We start from the raw sequence: 22,031 nt of genomic DNA, 5'->3' as shown, positions 1-22,031 counted from the left end.
GCACGTAGGAGGTAGAGCGGCCGGCCGGGGATCGCAAGGTCCTCGGTTCAATCCCAGCTCTCGCCTGTGTGCCGAAGGGTCCTTGAGCAAGACACCGAACCCTAAAATCGCTCACGAGTGTCACGGCGGTGCAGTACCTAGTATTGTCACCTCACAGCAACAGTCCTAGGCCTTTATTTGTGGAGTTTGCATGTTCTCCCCGTGTTTGCAAGGGTTTCCTCCATAAAGAACCCAATACGAAAAACATGCAGAACAGAACGAAGACGGACAGGAGCACTTGGTTGGCCCCCCGGCGTGGCCCATGCATGCTGCCTACTGTCTGCTCCCGGCTGCCCTTGGGGGAAGGATGTGGAACAAATAAAGGTGTTCCTATTTACCAACAATGTAAAATTGGTGTTTTTGTAATATTCAACTCCCAGTGCATTAAACTCTGTGTGATAAGTAGACGAGCCCCTGAGCACTTTCTTTAAATTCTAGAAATCCATAAAACAGCACAAAAAACGTCCCTTAATGGCAAAGATGCAATGTGCACCTGACAGTTTTTTGGCTTGAGTCGTGGCTACGTGAAGCAGATGCAGTTATGCTCATGTCTGACCGTCTGCAGCAAAATCACAGGATTCAGTGTATTATGATACATATGAATTGTAGCTTCTGACCACTGGGTTTCATTCATTCACCCTGTTTCTCATGCCGAGAGACGCTAGTTCCGTCTAGAGTGAAAAGTTCAAAGCAAATTCTCAGCTAATGATCTCTGATCTGTCCAACATGATCAAGCGACCTAAATTAAGTCATATGATCTATGTTGTAATGACTATATTCCATATGACACTCGATAATCTACTGATGCGTTGAGGGACACTTCAAACATCAAGATGGTAAGTCCAACCATTGGGGACATCATTAGATTTTTCTCAGCCAGCAAGCCCAAACACGCTGTTTCAAGTTGATTTAATCTTGTATAGGCATGGAGAATAATAATAATAAGACTCCAATTCAGTTCGGTATCCCACTGGCAACCAATGTGTTTGGGTTGCAAATGCCCACTGCCCTCGCTGTATGAGTCCATGCTGGGCCTGTATCGAGCAAAGTTCGCCCACAGACTTCCTGTCAGACCTTGAGCACCCCCATGTGGTGAGCTCTGGTACACGTGACCGACAAACGGACAGACGAACGAACGAACGAACGAACACACACGCACAAACGTACTGCGGTCAAATTCACCCCCCCTCCCCCAATTTCATTGAGTGGGGGACAACGAGAGTATTTGTGTGACAGAGGTTTAATGAGAGAATTGTTCCCCGAAGTCGATTCATAGAGACTGGCATATAACTCTTACTAGACAGCCAGGTAAACAACTTCCCAGACTGTTATCTGAGTCATCACTCTCCCTTTCACCCTCCAAACACACATACGAGCACACACACAGCCTCATCAATAAATCCAGTCTGTACTCTTCATCATAGCACAGCTGAGGTAAAGAGACTTTATGAGAGAAAAACAAGCGTGTTTTCACATCTGAGACATAGACGTCTACCTCGGGAGCCACGATGAATAAAAACAAAGTTTGAAGGATGAAAAAACACTGTGTAGTAAAATGTATTACTGACGATCAATACTACTAAGCTGGGTTAATACTAATACTATTAACCCAGCTTTTATGTAGCCTATGTAAATAATCATTTTAGCAGAGCCTATCAACACGATGTTAGTTTGGGACAATAAATCTGCTATATACTGAACAATATAAATATCTTGGCCTGACTTTAGACGAACATTTGACCTTCAGGAAGGCATACGAGTTTTAACTGATTCTGCTGGTATAGAGCCTTGGGGTCACTATTGAATAAAGTCAAAGCCTGCAAAGACCTACTGTAGGATACCACACTTACACTCAATTATATCAATCTTGTGTATGTCCTGTTTCAGACTATTCTTCGAGTGTGTGGGGGTTCCATAAAAATGTAGGATCTGACGTTATTCAAAATAGAGCAATTCGATCCATGAACTCACTCCGATCCTGGCTATTAATGGAGATAGGGGATGGATCCCTCCTAATATTAGACATAGATGTGAGGTCTTGAGGCTTTGGAATAGACTTATAAACATTTCAGTCGAGATCACTTTAGTCAAAATTGACCCATTTATTAGCATGCAATAATATATACAGCATATTATTTTTTTACGCATATGAATTTTGGCAGTGTGATCTGTTCGGGGGGCCCCCTGCCTTCCACGCATGTGGAAAGCGGCAATCTAGATGTTCCCCCCCTCTGGGCCGCTTGGCCCAGAATGCCGGGCCGGAAGAGGGAACGGCATCTAGCCCCCTGCCTCTATGACGATCAGAGTGGGCCGCGATCGGGACGACGCTCGGAGGTAACTCAGCCCACTAAGACCGTCAAAGAGAGCCACAGGAGGACTGCTGTACATTATAGTCCCTGGCCTCCACGGGCCAGCGCTTCGTGGAGTCCGAAGGAGATACAGCCTAGTGTTTCTGCCTCCATGGTGACCGGAGGGACCGCTGGATGGCCCTTCGGAGATGTTTCGGCCCACGATCACCACGGAGCGCCACAGAGACTAAGCTAGTCTAATTCCCCGGCTTCCACTAGCCGACGCATAGTGGAATACCAGAAGAATGCAGCAATACCCCCGGAACAGAGAGCACGACGACAACAGAGATGACATCGACAGAACACAGGCGGAGCAGAGGAGGAGGTTGGGCGAGCGTGCAGATACGAGCGATCAGCAGTAATGGCAGAGCGGACGCAGAGCAGAGAACACGGAAGCAGCGAGCACGCAGATACGAGCGATCAGCAGTAATGGCAAGAGCGAGCAATGACTTGTTTTGACAGCTTAAATACATGCGCTCTAGCAAGCTGAACCAATGCTATGACAGCTGACAGTCAGCTGGTGGGTTGCGTCATACGGGGTGTGACTGATTAGCTTCTGCCGATTAGCCCGGCATTGACATCCGTGCCTCGCCTGAAGTACGTCGGAGACTTCATGTCTGACCACAGGATCTCTAAAAGAATATTTAATTGGGACATGGCCAATGGTTTCCCTTGGATCAGCGAAGTAAAATCTTTATTCTTTACAAATAATTCACCATTTATTTATTTAAATAGATTACGATGTAATATTTCAGATATGCAGCTGGTCTGTTGATATATGGTACAAACCTAAACTAAGAATTTTTTGTCTTATTAAAAATAACTACAGTCCAGAACCTTATGTTACACAAAACGTATCAAAAGACCAAAGATCTTTCTGTGCACATTCTGGAACATTGCCTCTGGCCATAGAAACTGGCCGATTTGTCGGTACTCCTGAAGCTGAAAGATTATGTTTATTATGTGATTTGAAGGAAATCGAAAATTAAATCCACTTTCTTTTCTATTGCCCATTGTATGCTGAAATACGAGATGTATTTTTTCATAAAATGTAATCTATTTGTGATGATTTTTTCTGGCTAGATGATTATGAAAGACTTGATGCTTTAAAGGTACTTTCCGCTTGGCGGAGTTCATTTGTAAAGCATGGGGGAAAAGGCAGACTTCTTTGTATGTATGAACTGAGCTTGAGAAAATGGATTGTTCTTTATTCTGTAACGTTTTTATTCTATGGATTTATTGTACATGTAATTTACGGTATCTTGTCAGCCCATGTGGGCTGGGAACATTTTGGTGCATGACAGGAAATAAACCAATATCATATCATGTTACTGATTTTGTCAAACTGACAGATTTTTATGATATTGACAGATTTTAACAAATTAAAACATATTTGACCAGTATCAGTGTGAAAAATTAGAATAAATTTCCTATTGCTTTATTTCATTTTTCTTCATTCACAGAAACACAACGTAAAAAGAACTACAGCACCTATTGCAATAGAGGAGAACTCCACCTACTGCCATGGAGGAGAACTACACCTACTGCCATGATGGAGAAGTCCACCAACTGCCATGCATGGCAATACACGCATCCCATCTCAAAACCATGGTTGTAGGCGGATTTAGCCACCACTGCACTGCTAGAGTAGTGTTAGAGAGATGGATCATGGTGCTCCCATTCTCTGACTCAATTCACTGAGCACTTCTCCCTCCCTCATTCAAAAACATTTGGCTTTCAGACAAACAGTCACAAACCTGACATCTAATACAGTGCATTAGAAAAATACTGAACGTTTAAATCGCCACAAGCACCAAACAATGCACAAATCATAGTGCTAGGTGCTTCCGGTACTGATTGGAAACACAGCATTGTGAGCTCTTCACAAACAGCAGTTTTTGCACCCTTATAAAAAATATCAACTATCAATAATCAACTTTATATCAGTCGGTCAGTAAGGAAAGATCCTAATCTTTCACAGCTGACCTGGGCAAAATAGTACATTAGCTCTTTTAGAATGATCAGCTAGCGTTAGCCATAGGGTGAGGAATTCAAATATATTGACCCAGGTCACACACGCACGCACGCCCACACACACACACACACACACACACACACACACACACACACACACACACACACACACACACACACACACACACACATACATTAGGAATGACCAGACAGACTACAGACAGTATTTTCCTCAGAGAGCCAGCCAACGTACATCAAAGTAATAGTCTTTGAGTGATCTGTGTCTCCGCTCAGTTCTTGTATCAGTTCCAGTTGCTTCTCTTTGGGGTCCCGCCTCACGCCTCACGCCTCAGTCCTCCTCCTCTGTCTCCATGCAGATGTTGGCCAGTGTTTTGAACTTTGACCCCAGCGAGTCCAGGAAGTCCAGGTTGTCCTGGTCACCCATGTCACTGCAGCAGCCCACCGAGCCGACAGGAGACCCTTCCCCCTCGTAGTCGTAGGCCTTGAGAAGGTCGTCTGCATATCGTTCCTCCGCCTCGTCACCAAAATACGCCAGTTTCTACAGGATACAGGGGAGTGCGCACGGGGAGTCATAGCATGTCAGGGCAACTGGCAGGACTATACAAATAAGAGTCCATTGTCATCATTATATCATATTAATCCAATATTAATTTGTGTGTGTACCTTATCCAGGTAAAGACTATTGGTCTCCCAGGTGTGCAAAGCAGCGAACTGGGACTGTCTGAGGAAGGCTGCGTCAGTGTGGACAGCGCCCCCATACTGTCCGGAGGAGTAGAAGCTGCTGTGCCCTGTCTGGCCCGACAGGAAGTCCCGCCTGCTGCTCGTCTGGTAGATGTTTTCCTGGCTCATATGCTGACCAATCAGATGCTGGCCAGCTGGCGAAGTCGCCCTCGGCCAGTCCGTGAGCCCGCCCCCCATCAAAGGCAAGTCCACCGCATCCGTGGTCACCCCGGTGGAGGGGACGATCAGTAGGTCGGCGGATTTCTGAGCAGAGGAGGGACAACAGAGAGGAAGCTTGGAACAATGGCGAACGCCATTCACACACACACACACACACACACACACACACACACACACACACGCACACGCAGTCATGAATGATGCACGCAGGCAAATGAAACCAGGAAACTGATCTCACCACTTCCTCCCCCGGGGCCTCTGTGTTTGACTTGAGCAACATTCCTCCGCTGGAGTCGTCCATGTAGATCTTCTCCCCTTTCGTGGTGCAGGCGAACACACACAGTATAACTAGACACAGAACGAGAGGAGAGAAGTTCCCCTTTACTCACTTAGAGCCTGATGAATGGGCACTTCACTGGGATGAATGGGACTGACATGGGATCATGTGGTACACATGCAGCATGTGGCAAAATACAGACATGGGGATTAGAATTTGTGACATTAAATGGGATACAATATATGCGTTGCGTGTGGCATTCATATGCTGTGTGTCGTGTGTGTGTGTGTGTGTGTGTGTCAGTCACGTCCTACTCACAGAGCAGCAGGAGCAGGAGCAGGGCCAGCAGCATGGCCAGGACCCCCCACACGCCCAGGGTGACAGAGCTCCTGTGGGCGACACACTGGCCCCCCAGACAGTGACACACGCGCACTTGCACCACCTGCACGGCCCCCTTGTCCTGCAGGTCCGTGACACGCACGGGGACCTCGTAGAGGCCCCTGGCCATATCCACCGCCTGCTCCAACACTGCTGAGGTGTCTGGAGAGAGAGAGAGAGAGAGAGAGAGAGAGAGAGAGAGAGGAGGGGGGTGGGGGTCACAGCAGAGGGGTTGATGTCATATTGAGGAACAGAGAGTTGGACCATTAGGAGATAACCTTTGGAATGCTGGGTTTCCCTGTATGTACTGTAGCCTGTGGAGTCTCTGTGGTGCTGAAAGTTCAAGTGTGTGTGTGTGTGTGTGTGTGTGTGTGTGTGTGTGTGTGTGTGTGAGTGTGTGTGTGTGACTAAAACCACAGATGTATTAACCCGACCCCCCCCCCCCACACAAAAATAAATAAATAAATATATATATATATATATATATATATATATATATATATATAATAAAAACGTTTAAATGGAGGGTGACATTTCCTCTGTTGTTCCCTGACATTTGAGCTGACATTTCCTCCTCAGAGACAGCAAAGGCCCGGCGCTGGATGAGACACAGGCGCGGCCTGACGCCTATGGTTCGGGCCGGCGGTCTGCAGAGACACACAGCCGACATGTGGTGTCCCTCCCCACCCACCTCCTCACCTCAAAAGCTTCATGACATGTGGTGTCCCTCCCCCCCCACCTCCTCACCTCAAAAGCTTCAGTCAGCAGGACTCTCTTTCAGCACCATTTAGAATCAATAGCACACATGTCCCCTGACATTGTGCAAAATAACACGTTCGCTTAAATATATTATATATGATATGATTTATCCATTATTCAAGCTATAATGAATCATTGATTGAGTAAAAAGTAAAGGAGATCAGTGGCTGAGGTCGTTCTTATCGGGGGAAGATGGACTAGAATGTCAAAGTGGATGAGTTTTCTCAGTGGCGCACATCGCACACACAGGCTACATTCAGGATCATTCAATATTAAGCAGACTGATAGATTTGGAGAGTTTTGGCTTACTGGATAGCTGGACACGCTGCATTCAAACCCAGCACTGTTGCCATATTGGCATGACTGTGATCACTGTTCTGTCCTGTAGGCTACGCCACTCACTCTTGATGTCTCTCAGCCTCCATTTCCCATCATGCCCTGCTGGAAGCTCGAAATTGAAGGGGCCGGAATAAGGTGAGAGGTCAGCGTCCACCGCCTCCATGGGGACGGAGCTCCTCCCGCCGTTCTCCTCCTCCTCGCACACGATCAACTCCCCGTCCGGGATCACCGGAACGTTGTCGTTGACGTCCTCGATCAGCAGCGTTACCGTGCCAACCCCCGACTTGTCACCTACAGGAGACAAAAGAGAGGGGACACTGGGGTCAGTGAGGTCAGGCTGCGCCGCTGCTGCCAGGGGTGTCCGTTTACATCTAGAGAGAACGGTTAGACGACTGAGCTCTGATGTCACTTTGTAGGCTTAAAGGCCGCCATTTGGTTACGAGTCCAAAATTCCCCTATGGGAAAAATGAACGGGATTCGCATAAAACGCCGAAAACGAGGTCTGTGTTTAACAGAGACTCCCCAGATAGAGTATGTTTTGTTCTAAACGTTAAAACACATCATTGAAGATCTGAGGTCAACATCACCTCCCCACTCTATGTGTGGTTGTGGGTGTACTGACAGGCTGACAGACTTCCCCCCGGGGTTTACACAGTTCAGATACGTACGACAAAGGCGCCAGGAATGTCCTCTCTCCGCGTTCTGCTTCGGTGACAGGATGACAAAGACCCCATGCACTGACTTTGCTCTGATGACACGTTTGAGACGATAAGGATCACGCGGATGCCACACACCCGGACTCACAACCCGGCACGCCCTGATAGCATTCACATACACCACACCCCCCGACCTAGATAACATGAGTTATCGACTACTCTGCTGATAACAGAATAGCCAGGAGGAAGGCGAGGGGCCAAAATTTTTTTTTTAAAAAGTAAACCTGCAGACCAAACAACATGAGTTGTATTTGACCTGTGCACATACGTAGTCATATACTCATGTTTGTTGCGGGACAGTCAAGGGGACAGGGGCGTGGCTTCCACTCACTCTGGTCCACAGCTTTGATGGTGATCACATATCTGGCGTCGGTGACCAGAGGAGACTCTAGGTCGATGGTGTTGGCCACCGTCAGCTCGCCTGTGCTCTGCCCAACACTGATCCAGGAGCCAGGGTCCGACACGGTGAAGTAGCTACGCACAGAGAACACAGGGAAGTAGTACACAGTGCTTAAGTAGAACAAGTATAAGTCATTTCCTGTGATTGTCCATTAAATTCAACAGACTTTATTGGCATACGAGGATCCTCCCTCTTAAGCACCTAAGCATTTTTAGTTTGCTATTCTTGCACTTTGCCACCAGCACTAAATTATGCTCTTAGTAACTTGTGAGTTCTGGTGAGTAGTAGTACACTGACTACCTACGTTAAATGCAATTATTGTAAGTCGCTTTGGATAAAAGCGTCAGCTAAATGACTGTGATGTACAGTAATGTACCAAATGAACACTATTCCTCCACTCTGTTCTACTGATGTGGTGCAGGAAAGTGGTTCCACTGTGTTCTACTGGTGTGGTGCAGGGACAGTGGTTCCACTGTGTTCTACTGGTGTGGTGCAGGGACAGTGGTTCCACTGTGTTCTACTGGTGTGGTGCAGGGACAGTGGTTCCACTGTGTTCTACTGGTGTAGTGCAGGGACAGTGGTTCCACTCTGTTCTACTGGTGTGGTGCAGGTATAGTGGTTCCACTGTGTTCTACTGGTGTAGTGCAGGGACAGTGGTTCCACTGTGTTCTACTGGTGTGGTGCAGGTACAGTGGTTCCACTGTGTTCTACTGGTGTGGTGCAGGAAAGTGGTTCCACTGTGTTCTACTGGTGTGGTGCAGGTATAGTGGTTCCACTGTGTTCTACTGGTGTGGTGCAGGGACAGTGGTTCCAATGTGTTCTACTGGTGTAGTGCAGGGACAGTGGTTCCACTGTGTTCTACTGGTGTAGTGCAGGGACAGTGGTTCCACTATGTTCTACTGGTGTGGTGCAGGTATAGTGGTTCCACTGTGTTCTACTGGTGTGGTGCAGGTATAGTGGTTCCACTGTGTTCTACTGGTGTGGTGCAGGGACAGTGGTTCCACTGTGTTCTACTGGTGTGGTGCAGGGACAGTGGTTCCACTGTGTTCTACTGGTGTAGTGCAGGAAAGTGGTTCCACTCTGTTCTACTGGTGTGGTGCAGGTATAGTGGTTCCACTGTGTTCTACTGGTGTGGTGCAGGTATAGTGGTTCCACTGTGTTCTACTGGTGTGGTGTAGGTACAGTGGTTCCACTGTGTTCTACTGGTGTGGTGCAGGTATAGTGGTTCCACTGTGTTCTACTGGTGTGGTGCAGGTATAGTGGTTCCACTGTGTTCTACTAGTGTCGTGCAGGTACAGTGGTTCCACCGTGTTCTACTGGTGTCGTGCAGGTACAGTGGTTCCACTGTGTTCTACTGGTGTGGTGCAGGGACAGTGGTTCCACTGTGTTCTACTGGTGTGGTGCAGGTACAGTGGTTCCACTGTGTTCTACTGGTGTAGTGCAGGGACAGTGGTTCCACTGTGTTCTACTGGTGTGGTGCAGGTATAGTGGTTCCACTGTGTTCTACTGGTGTGGTGCAGGTATAGTGGTTCCACTGTGTTCTACTGGTGTGGTGCAGGTATAGTGGTTCCACTGTGTTCTACTGGTGTGGTGCAGGGACAGTGGGCGGTACCTCATCCCCTTGCTGCTCCTGGTCTCGGGGTCCAGGGCCGTGTAGGTACCCAGGACGGTTCCGTTGGGAGTGTTTTCTTTGACCCGGAGGACCAGGTTGGGAGGGGTGAACTCCGGCCCCTCGTCTACGTTCCCCACGCTCAGCTCCACGGGGATGGAGAGCCAGGAGCCGGACACGCCCGGCGCCAGGGGAGCCTCGTTCTGGGCTGTCACCACCAGCTTCACCACCTTGCCCTTCTCGTAGTCCAGAGGCTGGAGGAGGAGAGTGGGGAGCAGGGGGAAGAGAGGGAGGAGGAGGAGAGTGGGGAGCAGGGGGAAGAGAGGGAGGAGGAGGAGAGTGGGGAGCAGGGTGAAGAGAGGGAGGAGGAGGAGAGTGGGAGGCAGGGTGAAGAGAGGGAGGAGGAGGAGCAGAGTAAGTTTTTTTCATGAGTGCAGCGTATGTTTTTAATTGTTAATAATGGAAGCGCTGCATTTTTGGAAACGCCAGCAGCGTAGCGTGGCGCTGAGCGTATTTTCTGCGCTGCGCCGTGCACGACAAGCGTTTTTTTTTATCAGCCTGAACATTTTTCAACTTGGGCTGAAAAGCTCGGAGCCAGCTGAGCTCATCAATGTCAGCTTTTACCTAGCCGTCCAATCACAGTGGAGAAAGAGCGGGACAAACACAACACAGCTCTCTCGACAAAACGGTTGAACAACTCTAGCAACAAAATATAATGTACCCACATAGACCGTCTTTCCTCTCTCCGTACGAGGCGTTCCTTCATCTAAGGCCAGGGCCAGGGCAAGAGCTCTACTTTGTGCTGACATATTTACTTGGATATCACCAATCACCGGTCAAGACGCTATGTTTGACATCTATGACAATATGCGCTCAGCTGAAAAAGCGCTCTACGCTTCCCCAGCGCCCATGAGCGCTCCCAGATGAGAGTTTTGAGCAGAGCGCCCATGAGCGCTCCCAGACGAGCGTTTTGAGCAGAGCGCCCAGCGTTTTAAGCTGAGAAAAAAAGCTTCTGTGGACACACGGCCTAACGCTTCTTCTTTAGCCTTCTGTCTGAGTCGGTCTAGTCTGGATTCCAGTGAATCTGAGTCGATGCCAAACCCTCTGGCCACGACGCAGGTCAAGCAGCTGTGTCCATCCTCTGACACATTTAACACCCAGCTAACAGAGAGCAGAGTTGTGAGACCTGCTAATAATAAGAACTACGCACCTCTCCTATCACTGCTGTGACAAAGCATCACACACACACAAACTATGCACTCACACACACAAACACACACAATATGTGGGCACACACACAAACACACACACAAACACACACACAAATTACACACAGAGAGCAAACTCGCCAGAGAAAATTCCACATTCAGCCCTCCAGAGAGCTGACTCTCAATTCTCTCAGTTATATTAGTGAGCTAACAAAATCACCACCCATAAATCTTTGCTCCAATATCAATCTGAGCCAGAATCTCATTGTGGGGTTTGACCTGGTCAGCAGTGTACTGTGTGTGTGTGTGTGTGTTCATCATAGTCTTAAATGTGTCTCTGTGTGTCGTGTCCCACCTTGACGACATACAGCAGGCCCTCGTTGGTTTCAGGATCATCGTCGATCCTGAAATCCCCGTTTTCGTTGCCCTCGGTGATCACAAACTTGGCATTCCAGTTCTTGGTGTTCACTTCATCCTTATCATCCACAGGAATCCGCAGGATCAGCTCGTTCCCCTGGTTCTCCTCTACTCTGGCCTTGTACTGTCACAGGGAAACACAGTCGTCTCTTTAACAAGCAGCGGACACCTCCTGAGGGGCTACGAGCAACTGTTCGGCCATTAACCCTTTCCCATGAGCCTCCTGGTTTGTTTGGAGACATACTGAAGGAAGGGAAGGCTGCATATATCAAAGCAACTGTCTCAGATTATTTACAGTACAGTAGGAGTGGTACTGCCGTCTTAAAACTATGGGTAACTTATTCTACAACCAGTTAATAATACATTAGTAATTACAGGAAAAATACATAGAAACACTATTTATTTAGTAATTATTTCAGGCCAGGTGGACTGGTGGGCGTACAGTGACAGACAGGGGCGGAGTGGGGAAATAATTCAGGCAAATCCGGGAAATGTATCCCCAGTCAGGCCACTTTTTAAGCCTGATCAGAACAGTGATCTTCCGTCAACTTCCAGTTGTCACCGGGGGGGTGACAGGCAATTCTGATTGTCGTGCGATTTGTTGAGAGGTGGGGGGCGGGGGGGGGTAAAGGCAATTCTGATTGTCTTGCTCGTGCGACTTGTTGACGGGGAGGAGGGGTAGGCCATTTACCAGGCCAGTTAGCGTGCCAGGCCACCGGGAAAACTCCCAGTGCTCCCGATGGCCACCCCGCCCCTGTTGACAGATATCGATACTCACTTCCCAGCGAGACTTTCACTTTGCAACTCGCAGCTTGACTTTTCTCAGAGAGGGTGCAATATGACTAACTCGCAAGGTGACTTTTCCATTTCAAATTGTACTTTTCAATCAAATTGCAGTATTAGCTGTTTTGGAGCATCAAAGCATTTGTAGTATTTGATTGTCTTCACTGCAATATAAGATGGCACATATTGACATAGTTTGGACATTTAAAGACAAGAGACCAGACAGGTTTCCAGTCCCAGAGCTCTGTGTCAGGGTGGGGGAGGGGCTAGGGGCTAAAGAAGACCTAAGCTCAAACCTGTCCATCCAGGCCATTCCTTTAATACCTCCCTGGTGTTGAAACTAGATGAGTGACAGAGAGCTGTCGAGTGACTGAGAGAGAGATGGTCTCTCTCACAACAGGGCGGGACCTACGTTGGTCTCTCTGAAGGTGGGCGGGTTGTCGTTGATGTCCACCAGCGTTATGGTAGCGGTGGCGGTGTTGAAGTGGCCGTTCTTGGCTCCATCCATGTCCCTGATCTCCACAGTAACGGTGTGCACAGCCTGTACCTGAAAACGCAGAGATACTGGAACATTATAGCTGCATCTCAAACCTAACTAATCATTTGAATCTACAAATTTCTAGTATGTGTAAAAACGACCTGGCTATTAAACTGATTCTGATTTGTCAGTTGCAGGGCTAGAGGTCAGATGGGGGGGGGGCTACCTCTCTGTCCAGCACTAGGGGGGTGGAGATGGAGGGGGCAGGCCTACCTCTCTGTCCAGGGCTAGGGGGGGTCAGATAGGGGGTGGCGGTGTGGGCAGGCCTACCTCTCTGTCCAGGGCTAGGGGGGGTCAGATAGGGTGGTGGCGGTGTGGGCAGGCCTACCTCTCTGTCCAGGGCTAGGGGGGGTCAGATAGGGGGTGGCGGTGTGGGCAGGCCTACCTCTCTGTCCAGGGCTAGGGGGGGTCAGATAGGGGGTGGCGGTGTGGGCAGGCCTACCTCTCTGTCCAGGGCTAGGGGGGGTCAGATAGGGGGTGGCGGTGTGGGCAGGCCTACCTCTCTCTCCAGGGCTAGGGGGGGTCAGATAGGGGGTGGCGGTGTGGGCAGGCCTACCTCTCTGTCCAGGGCTAGGAGGGGTCAGATAGGGGGTGGTGGTGTGGGCAGGCCTACCTCTCTGTCCAGGGCTAGGGGGGGTCAGATAGGGTGGTGGCGTTGTGGGCAGGCCTACCTCTCTGTCCAGGGCTAGGGGGGGTCAGATAGGGGGTGGCGGTGTGGGCAGGCCTACCTCTCTGTCCAGGGCTAGGGGGGGTCAGATGGGGTGGTGGTGGTGTGGGCAGGCCTACCTCTCTGTCCAGGGCGCTGCTCTTTGCTCTGATCATCCCACTGCGGGGGTCGATGGCGAAAAAGCTCTGGGTGCCCAGGAGGGAGAACCTGATCCGAGTGTGGAGGGTGTCGGCCTCATCCAGGTCACTAGCAAGCACTAGTCCAATCTCAGTATCTACGGAGAGATAGAGGGACAGAAAGAGAGAGAGAGACAGAAAGAGAGAGAGAGAGACAGAGAGAGAGAGAGAGAGAGAGAGAGAGAATAAATTGCCAATCAGTCATATACACAGATATACTGCCACTCACATTCATTAGAATGTAACACCATACACACACAAACACACACACACACACACACACACACACATACACACACACACACACACACATACACACACACACACAAACACACACACACACACACACACACAAACACACACACACACACGCACACACACACACACACACACACACTGCTCTGAGCTCTCACCAGGGCTGCACTGCTCTGCCACTGAGAACTCCAGGGGTCCGGAGAACGTCGGGGCGTTGTCGTTAACGTCCTCCACATACACAGTGATGTCCAGGGGCTGGTCAGTCTCCTTCCTGGTGTTCTTGTCAAACACCCTCGCCAGGAACTACACACACACACACACACACACACACACACACACACACACATATTTAATGTACAGACAGTACCACTCTCGAATTGCTGCACTCCGCATACTACATTACGCCTGATCGCCAAAGTCGTTACTGATTGGTGTCGCCGGGATTCCGGAACTACCAATGAATTGCCAGCATTTGAACACCAGATTTTTTGCATGAAGTGTCCCAGACCCATAGAGAGATCTGCAGCACACAGTAACGTACTGTAGTTAGCGTAGCTTACGTAGCCCATCAGCTAAAGAACTCTCACGGGTCTGGCGTTGAGACTAGCTTACCACCAGCTTAGGGTACTGCTCACGGTCCACAGGCTTCAGAATGCGCAGCATGGCTGTCCGCCAGTCCACGGGGGCCACGGCGAAGACGTTCTCCGGAGGCAGGGTCACCCCCTGACCGCTGATCACATAATACACAGAGAAATTCGTAGACGAATCAGACCCCACCTAGGAGAGAGGGAGGGGCGGAGGAGAGACAGGGAGGCAGAGGAGAGAGGGAGGCACAGGAAGTTGATCTCATCATGATTCATTACTGAGTTGCTGTCATAATTCTTAAGAGATCGGATTCTTTTATTCGTCACACGTAATGAACAGTGTGCAGTCACAGTGAAATGTTGCTGCCGCCTCCGAGTTATGCTCATTACAGATAAACTACAATACACAATTTACAAATCACACAAGAAGTACCAATCTATACAGTATAAGGATAAGATAACGGTATGGATGGATTATGTACATGCTAATATATGGAATAACCCGGGGAGGGGGGGGGGGCATGGCATGGCTGTGTTATGTACATGTTATAGCTATTATATATAATACCATCCATCCATCTATCCATCGTCATCCGCTTGGCAATACCATCCATCCATCCATCTATCCATCGTCATCCGCTTGTCTGGGGCCTGGTCTGCGGAGGCAGCAGTTCCAGCAGGGGCCCCCAGACATGCCTCTCCCTAGCAACATCAACCAGCTCTGCCTGGGGGCCGCTCACAGTCTAGCCTCGCCCACGGCCTCCTCCCAGCTGGACATGCCTGGAACACCTCCCTAGGGAGGCGCCCAGGAGGCATCCTCACTAGATGCCCGAACCACCTCAACTGGCTCCTTTTGACACAAAAGAGCTGTGGCTCTACTCCGAGTCTCACGGATGACTGAACTTCTCACCTGGTCCTTCAGGGAGACACCAGCCACCCTCCTGAGAAAACTCAGCTGCTTGTATCCTTGATCTCGTTCTTTCGGTCATGACCCATCCTTCATGACCATAGGTGTATATACATAATCCCGCAGGTGAGATATATTGTCATCTGAATTGACATGTATGGTAATGTTATATACACTAAATATTCTGACCACTAGATATAATGGCACTGTATACATTAGTTAGAGTCATTCAGGTGTTAGAGCCATTGGTTAGAGTCATTCAGGCAGGCAATAATAATTAATTTAATTAATAATTTTCAAAAAATAAAGAGAGAAAAACGTAGGAAACCTGAGAAGGAAAAGAGGGACAGGAGTGGAAAGAGAGTGGGTGTGATACTGTAGGAGAGGAAGTAAAGATAGAGAATTATATATTCATAGTGAAGGTATATTCTTACCACTTCCATGTCTTTGGGGTACGGGCCCGGGTCGTTCTCTGTGATGCTGAACGGTGGCGGACTCCATCTTCTTTTGGTGCGCCGGAGGAGCACTGGTTTAGGCCGTTTCTGAACAGGCACCTGGGAGGGCACCCTCACGGGCACATGAACTGGCACCTGGGGAACGACATTCAACAATGTTGGTTGAAATACAAGTTGACTGTACATGATCAAAACCCTGCTCATGACCTCAACACCAGTGCACCCAGTAGTCCACACGGTGTTGGGTATCATTGAATTGTTGGGTGTGCATTGTTCAGATCAGTGCTCTGTAATCAGAATTAATCCCATGGTAATGCCCTTCCCTACCTTAAAGTCGCAATGAAATGAAAAAAGCATTCTGTCCCATTTTGGTTCACATAATTGGTCATAGTATTCACCTATTCAACGATGTATGCCAAAAAATTTACAAAATTCTACTTTTGTTGTAATCTTATATCAAAGTATATAATTTCCTACTTCCTGGAAAACGGTAGGTCACGTGCAATGACGACAACAGGTACCTTAGATTTTAAGCCAATAATCTCACAACATCCACCCGTCAATCAACGCTATCCTTCTATCGAATCTGTCTAAAGTTCTTAAAACCCGTCCACTTGTCAATGTTCCAATCAAATTCCTCTAAATATATGTCCCACCCTCATAGCTTGTTTGCGTCAGAAATACGTCAAACTACGGAAGTTAGATGATCTCAAACGTCCATTTCAGTGCGACTTTAAAAAATCATCACGTTACTAAACCCCTCCTGCAATCTTCAATCTGGAAATGGCCTGCTTCTCTAAAACCCCAGGACTAAGCTCCACTCGATGACTGACCGGAATCCTTTGCTCAGCTGCCCCCCACCTTTGAAATGCCCTCCTTGACAATCTGAGGGCACCACAGACTGGTCTAAAGACTTAGAAAAGCTTTTTGTATGTAATGTGTTTATATTTTAGATATTATTTATATTTAGTGTCTCTGTTTTCTTAATGACTTTGTGATTGTGTGTGGGCCGGCTGTAGCTCAGTTGGTAGAGCGGGCCGTTCAATGATGGAAGGGTCAGTGGTTCGAATCCCAGCTCCGACTGTCCACATGTCGAAGTGTCCTTGAGCAAGACACCTAACCCCAAATTGCTCCCAATGAGCAAGTTAGCACCTTGCATGGCAGCTACTGCCATTGGTGTGTGAATGGGTGAATGAGAGGCCATTGTAAAGCGCTTTGAGTGCCGCTAAGGTGGAAAAGCGCTATAAGTGCAGTCCATTTACCATTGTTTAAGCACTTTTAGTTTGTTTTTACAATGAAAAGTGCTTTATAAGTAAATAAATGACTTATTATTATTTATTATTATTATAATGAATAAGCATTGTGGTAAAGAGCATCAGAAATCAATCTATCACTCCTCTCCTCCTCCTCCTCCTCTCTCTCTCTCTCTCTCCTCACCTGCTCTGGTGCTGGGGACAGATGGACATCCGTTCTCCAGTGGTGTCCCTCTCCGTCTCTCCCCCTGACCCAAAAAGACTTCCCCTCCGTCGTCACCGTGGTGACATGGACGGTGACGATGGTACCATCTGTCCGCACGGTGAAGTCAGGGTCGCTGGAGACCAGACTCAGCCCCTCCGCTTGACAATGCGACAAAGGCACTGATTGGTCCACACACACACACACACACACACACACACACACACACATACAATTGCACAGGATCCACTGTCAGTTTCAGGCCAGAGAGACCTAGTTCTAATACAAAAACAGACAAGGACCTAGTTACTGACAGAGAGGCAAGGGTAGATACAATTTGAGAAACATCAAAGAGGTGTACTGTACCTTTACAGATGACATAGCCAGGCTTGACCACCACGGGCACCTGGGCGTTGATGGAAGGCGGAATACACGACTCAACCAGAGCAGAAAAGAGCTGGAGGACAAAACCAAGACCAGGGTTAGCCGGTCGGCCAGTCACCGTGTCCAGCCAACATCCTCTCTAATCCTCTTCACACACAGGAGCGCAAATTCATAAGTTGAGTTTCATAAGTGCATGTTTAATAATATAGATTAGTGACAGATGCATGATAATAAACAGTGTTATAGCCTACCAGTAATAATAGTGATAGTTCACACCACCACTAGGCCTATATAACTATATCAATGATGATATATCAACTAAGACAGATACTGTACCAGCTGTTCCTGATCTAAGCTTTTCTGATTCTGTCCACAGTAATACACAAAAGAGTTCAAACTCACACCCCAGCCTCCAGCAGAAACTGACGCCAGATGTCACAGTACTGACCTGGCACAAGGCCGAGACACTTAGGTATGTGTGAGGAGGTAGGCTACTCTGACAATACAAAGGAAGGGGTCGTCCAAAGGAAAACATGTCTGGTTTAAATGTGTGTAAACCTATTTATAATATCAATTTGATGGTGCAGGGGGGGATAGGTCATCACGTGATAAGACTTTCCACAACAATACTAAGTACTGTAAGGTGTTTTTATGATGGTGTTGTTAAGCATACAATGACGTAGGCACTAACTAGGCAGCTTGCGTTATCTTGGTTCTCGTCTAGAGCAACTTTATGGGCTTTATCTCTCCCTAGTCGTCTGATTGATCAGCTCTAAACCCGTAGTCTACAAATGTAGCCAACAGAAACTGCATTCGTAAAAAAATGCGTATCTGTACACAAGAAGTACAATAGGCTGGGCGACATTCATCAGGGAAAGCTGTTGCAAAGGGAAAGTGCGAGGAAGAGCGACAGGTCCGCAAACAGCTCAGGAGAGTGAACCTTCTCACTAGGCAACCGCCCAAATGTGAAAGAATAGGCCCACAAAACACTTTCGCCTCTTTCAGAGAAACAAGACAGTACACGCTAAACAATGATGCAAACAAGTTCCGACATAGCGGTACTGATAATGTTTTTTTATGGGTGTTTTACGAGGAGGGAGTGCCTCGGCAACTACTAGCTGAAGAAAGCAATACACCGTGCAATTATCCTATATCCTCGGGTTTAACATGAAGCCAACAAACTTAAACACTTACCAGTGCGAGGAGGCTGAACAGGACGCCCGGGGACATGGTGGTTGAGTAAAGCATATCCACCGTCGCCCTGCCCTGGGTAGGCTAGGCTATGAGAAGTCTGGGAGTGGGACGAGAGGACGAAGTCTGCCGGGTGTGTCCGAGAAAGTGTTGATAGAGACCCAAAGCCAATACGGGATCCGTGCGTTCTCCGTGCATTCACCACCGGCTCCACCCCCTCCAGTGCCTCCACTCACAGACTTCTAATATGTGTGTGTGTGTGTGTGTGTGTGTGTGTGTGTGTGTGTGTGTGTGTGTGTGTGTGTGTGTTTGTGTGCGTATAACTGTTACAAAAATTATAATTTTTTTGCCTCCAGCTGGGGCGAGGGAGCTCAATCGCGCGCGCAGGTGTGGGTGTGCGCGTGTAGGTGTGTTTGTGTGCGCGCGCGTGTGTGTGTGTGTGTACTAACAAAACATATTTTTGTCCACAGTGCCTCCTCCAGTAGGGGCGAGGGACTCAGTTGTAAACCTATGCAACTGTAGGCCTAAGGAAAAGAGACGGTTGGTGTGTGTGTGTGTGTGTGTGTGTGTGTGTGTGTGTGTGTGTGTGTGTGTGTGAGAGAGAGAGAGAGATAGAGGGGGGGGGGCATGGTGTGGAAGAAAAGTCTATGGCCGTGTCCGAATTGCATACTACCTGCTACATGCTATATAGTAGGCACTATATAGTATGCATACTGCATACTATATAGTACCTACTGTTCCACAAAACGCGTGTAGTATGCGAGAAAATACAGCATGCTACTCGAGTCATCCAGCGGAAGTGACGGGATACGATACTGTTTACTCCCGCGAAGCTGTGGTACAATTATCCGGTGTTTTCTGTGATCATTTTGTGTATTATCCACAAAAATGTAGCCTTTTCCTGTCATGGGATGTGCGGCTGCTGCTGCCCTCAGGAGAAGACGTGTTCGCGCTGCAAGGAGAAGAGCCGTCATGAGATCTTCTCGACATGCTTGTAGTTGAGGTAAATATTGAACGTTAGCTTGCTAGCTACGCTAGTTAGCTAGGTTAGTTGATAGCCCCGCATGTGCTGGCTTGGGGCTAGCTATACTGTTACATTTGTACCAGGGATGTTATATTAAATAGATTCTGAGAGGCAGGTAAGCAAAACAATAAAACTCAACTCATTTTAAAGAGGTGGGTAAACTGAGTTTACCTGGGTTTACTCATCACTACACGCCTGCTTTGTAATGTTACATTTTAGCTCTACAGATAATGACATCTATCTATTATCACATTGTAAAGACAAGTATATGCCATACGCACAAATGAGTTAAAGTTTGCCCTAATAATATTCCCCCTGTAGGCTCACATGGAAGACAGAGGTCCTCACCAAGTCAACCTCCACGTCCCTGCTGAGGACCTATTTTGACGGCTGGACACAAGGAGGGACTTCAGATTGTCAAAATCGACACAGAGGAACCTTGGTGATGGTCAGGAGGATGGGGCAAGACCATGGAGGTGCTAATAATAGCAATAACAATAATAATAATTCATTGCATTTAGAGCTTTTCTCAGTACTCACCCTTTACAATGGTCTTGTCATCTTGCCAGCATTACCTTAGTCATTTATTTAGCAGACACTTTTGTGTGTCTGCTAAGCGACTTACAGTAGGCCTAATTGCATTTAACCATTTAAAGGTTGAAGACCTTGATGGGGGCCATGGTCCTGCTGCTGCAGATCATCCCAACCCTGGAGATGGCCTCAGAAAGTGTCTCGCAGCGGCAGCATCAGCACCAGCACAAGCTGCCTGGATCCCAGCTCTTGGTGAGCACGACTACCCACATCCTGCCATAAGTAGTCAGTCTATCAGTTCATGAGTGTGCTTTACCTTGTTCCTTATAGACAGCCTTGAGGCTTTAAACACTGATCAGTTGGTTATAGGCAGCCTTGAGGCATTTGTTTAAATGTATGTGTAACACTGTACATAGTAATCAGTTTAAGTATTTTGGGGGGAGACAACAGATCAGCGTTCTCCTGTCAGTACCTTTTGCAAGGAAAGCTAATGATCTGACCAAATATAAACAAGTCAAAAGTATATTTGAAGACCATTGTGTAATAAAAATATCCAAGAAATGTTTATGGTTGTGTTTCTTCCATTATACATGTAAAGGTTACTTCTTGATGTATTAACATTTCAACAAAGTGTAATATCTACACATCAGATTGTCTTGATATGTCTACAGGTCATGTACAGTAACTTGGAAGGTCTTACAACACGCAGAGCGCTTTGGACATGTAACTCCCTTATCAAGTAGTCGTTAGTCAGACACATTAAACTGAAGCTTTCATAACCGTCTCTGAATAATTCCAATGAAGCATTGTGAACCAACATGTGTGTTCCGTCTTTTATGCCTAATTGCAAACTACAATGTCCATTAGGAATGTTCTTTTACTCTAATGACTGGTTTTAGGTATAGTGACATTTGTTCTTTGACTGGGAAGACATTACAAGGAATGACACACAAACACCAATTTAATTCAAGAAAATACATTTAATAAAAAATAACAAAAACAATAATGGAACAAGATTTTTTTTGACTGAGGCTTCTAGAAGCAACATCAGCCGGTCCTCCCTCTCCTTAAACAACCCCCTTTCCTCCCTCCACTCAGCCTTCATCTCTGCCTTCTCTCTCCCCCATTCAACATCAGCCGGTCATCCCTCTGGAGGACGGCCAACTCTTCCCTGTTTACGGGGAAGAGAAACCACGCTGAAAGGCTTGGAGTAAGTTAACTAACGTATGCATTGTTGTTCAGAAGCAATCCAGCGGTCTGTTTACTTTGGATATTGATTTATGTAGGACCTACATCTTAGAAGCTGGGCTGCAGGGGACGACGGAGACAGCCTGGATAAAGCATGCAGAGAACCTTGTAGCCATGTACAAGGTGATTTTGATCTACAGGCTACATGATGGCAAAGATATTGATAGGGACTCACAGTTTGTATGACACTAGAAAACTTATCTAACCTCATAGGACCTAAAGAGCCCCAGAACTGGGGTCAGCACAGAGGGAGGGGAGGCCACAGCCGCTTCGTGGAAGTGGTACGGGGTCTTGGAAGAGGCGATGGGGGCCACCCATGCAGCCGTCCTCCAGAGGATCATCGTCCCTGGTGTGGTCGTCAGTCCCTGTAATACATCCAGAAGTATTATGGGACAATGAATATTAATATATGATATATGAACAGTTGAACTCGTTTAAATCATGGAAT

The 22,031-nt window shown here is 47.8% G+C and overlaps 1 protein-coding gene and 1 long non-coding RNA gene across 2 annotated transcripts; one reads left to right on the top strand and one right to left on the bottom strand.

The window, feature by feature from the left end:
* Positions 1-3,673: 3,673 nt before the first annotated feature.
* LOC311314072 (desmocollin 2-like protein) lies at positions 3,674-18,981 on the bottom strand. The gene is made up of 16 exons (XM_084444375.1): positions 18,784-18,981; positions 17,572-17,662; positions 17,188-17,387; positions 15,730-15,885; positions 14,417-14,581; positions 13,963-14,107; positions 13,493-13,647; positions 12,581-12,715; positions 11,324-11,509; positions 9,764-10,014; positions 8,083-8,225; positions 7,099-7,326; positions 5,878-6,099; positions 5,521-5,630; positions 5,046-5,366; positions 3,674-4,920 (listed from the first exon to the last, which is right to left on the bottom strand). Exons 1-16 carry the CDS (start codon positions 18,835-18,837, stop codon positions 4,711-4,713), a joined length of 2,772 nt encoding a protein of 923 aa, XP_084300501.1. The 5' UTR covers positions 18,838-18,981; the 3' UTR covers positions 3,674-4,710.
* Positions 18,982-19,621: 640 nt separating this feature from the next.
* LOC311314080 lies at positions 19,622-20,865 on the top strand. Its single transcript, XR_014630630.1, has 3 exons — positions 19,622-19,783; positions 20,126-20,280; positions 20,461-20,865. It is a non-coding gene; the product is annotated as an uncharacterized lncRNA (long non-coding RNA).
* Positions 20,866-22,031: the final 1,166 nt, after the last annotated feature.

The sequence above is a fragment of the Borostomias antarcticus genome (genome assembly GCF_949987555.1).
Source record: "Borostomias antarcticus genome assembly, chromosome: 10".
Lineage (NCBI taxonomy): Eukaryota > Metazoa > Chordata > Actinopteri > Stomiiformes > Stomiidae > Borostomias > Borostomias antarcticus.
Note: the sequence above shows the minus strand (reverse complement) of the source record. Positions and strands in the feature narration are given on the sequence as shown.

Coding starts and splice junctions, on each gene's coding strand:
- LOC311314072 (XM_084444375.1), bottom strand. CDS start 18,837: ATGCTTTACTCAACCACCATGTCCCCGGGCGTCCTGTTCAGCCTCCTC. Junction 15,886..17,187: donor TGTCCCCAGCACCAGAGCAG/GTGAGGAGAGAG, acceptor GTCGTTCCCCAG/GTGCCAGTTCATGTGCCCGT. Junction 4,921..5,045: donor ATAGTCTTTACCTGGATAAG/GTACACACACAA, acceptor TGTATCCTGTAG/AAACTGGCGTATTTTGGTGA.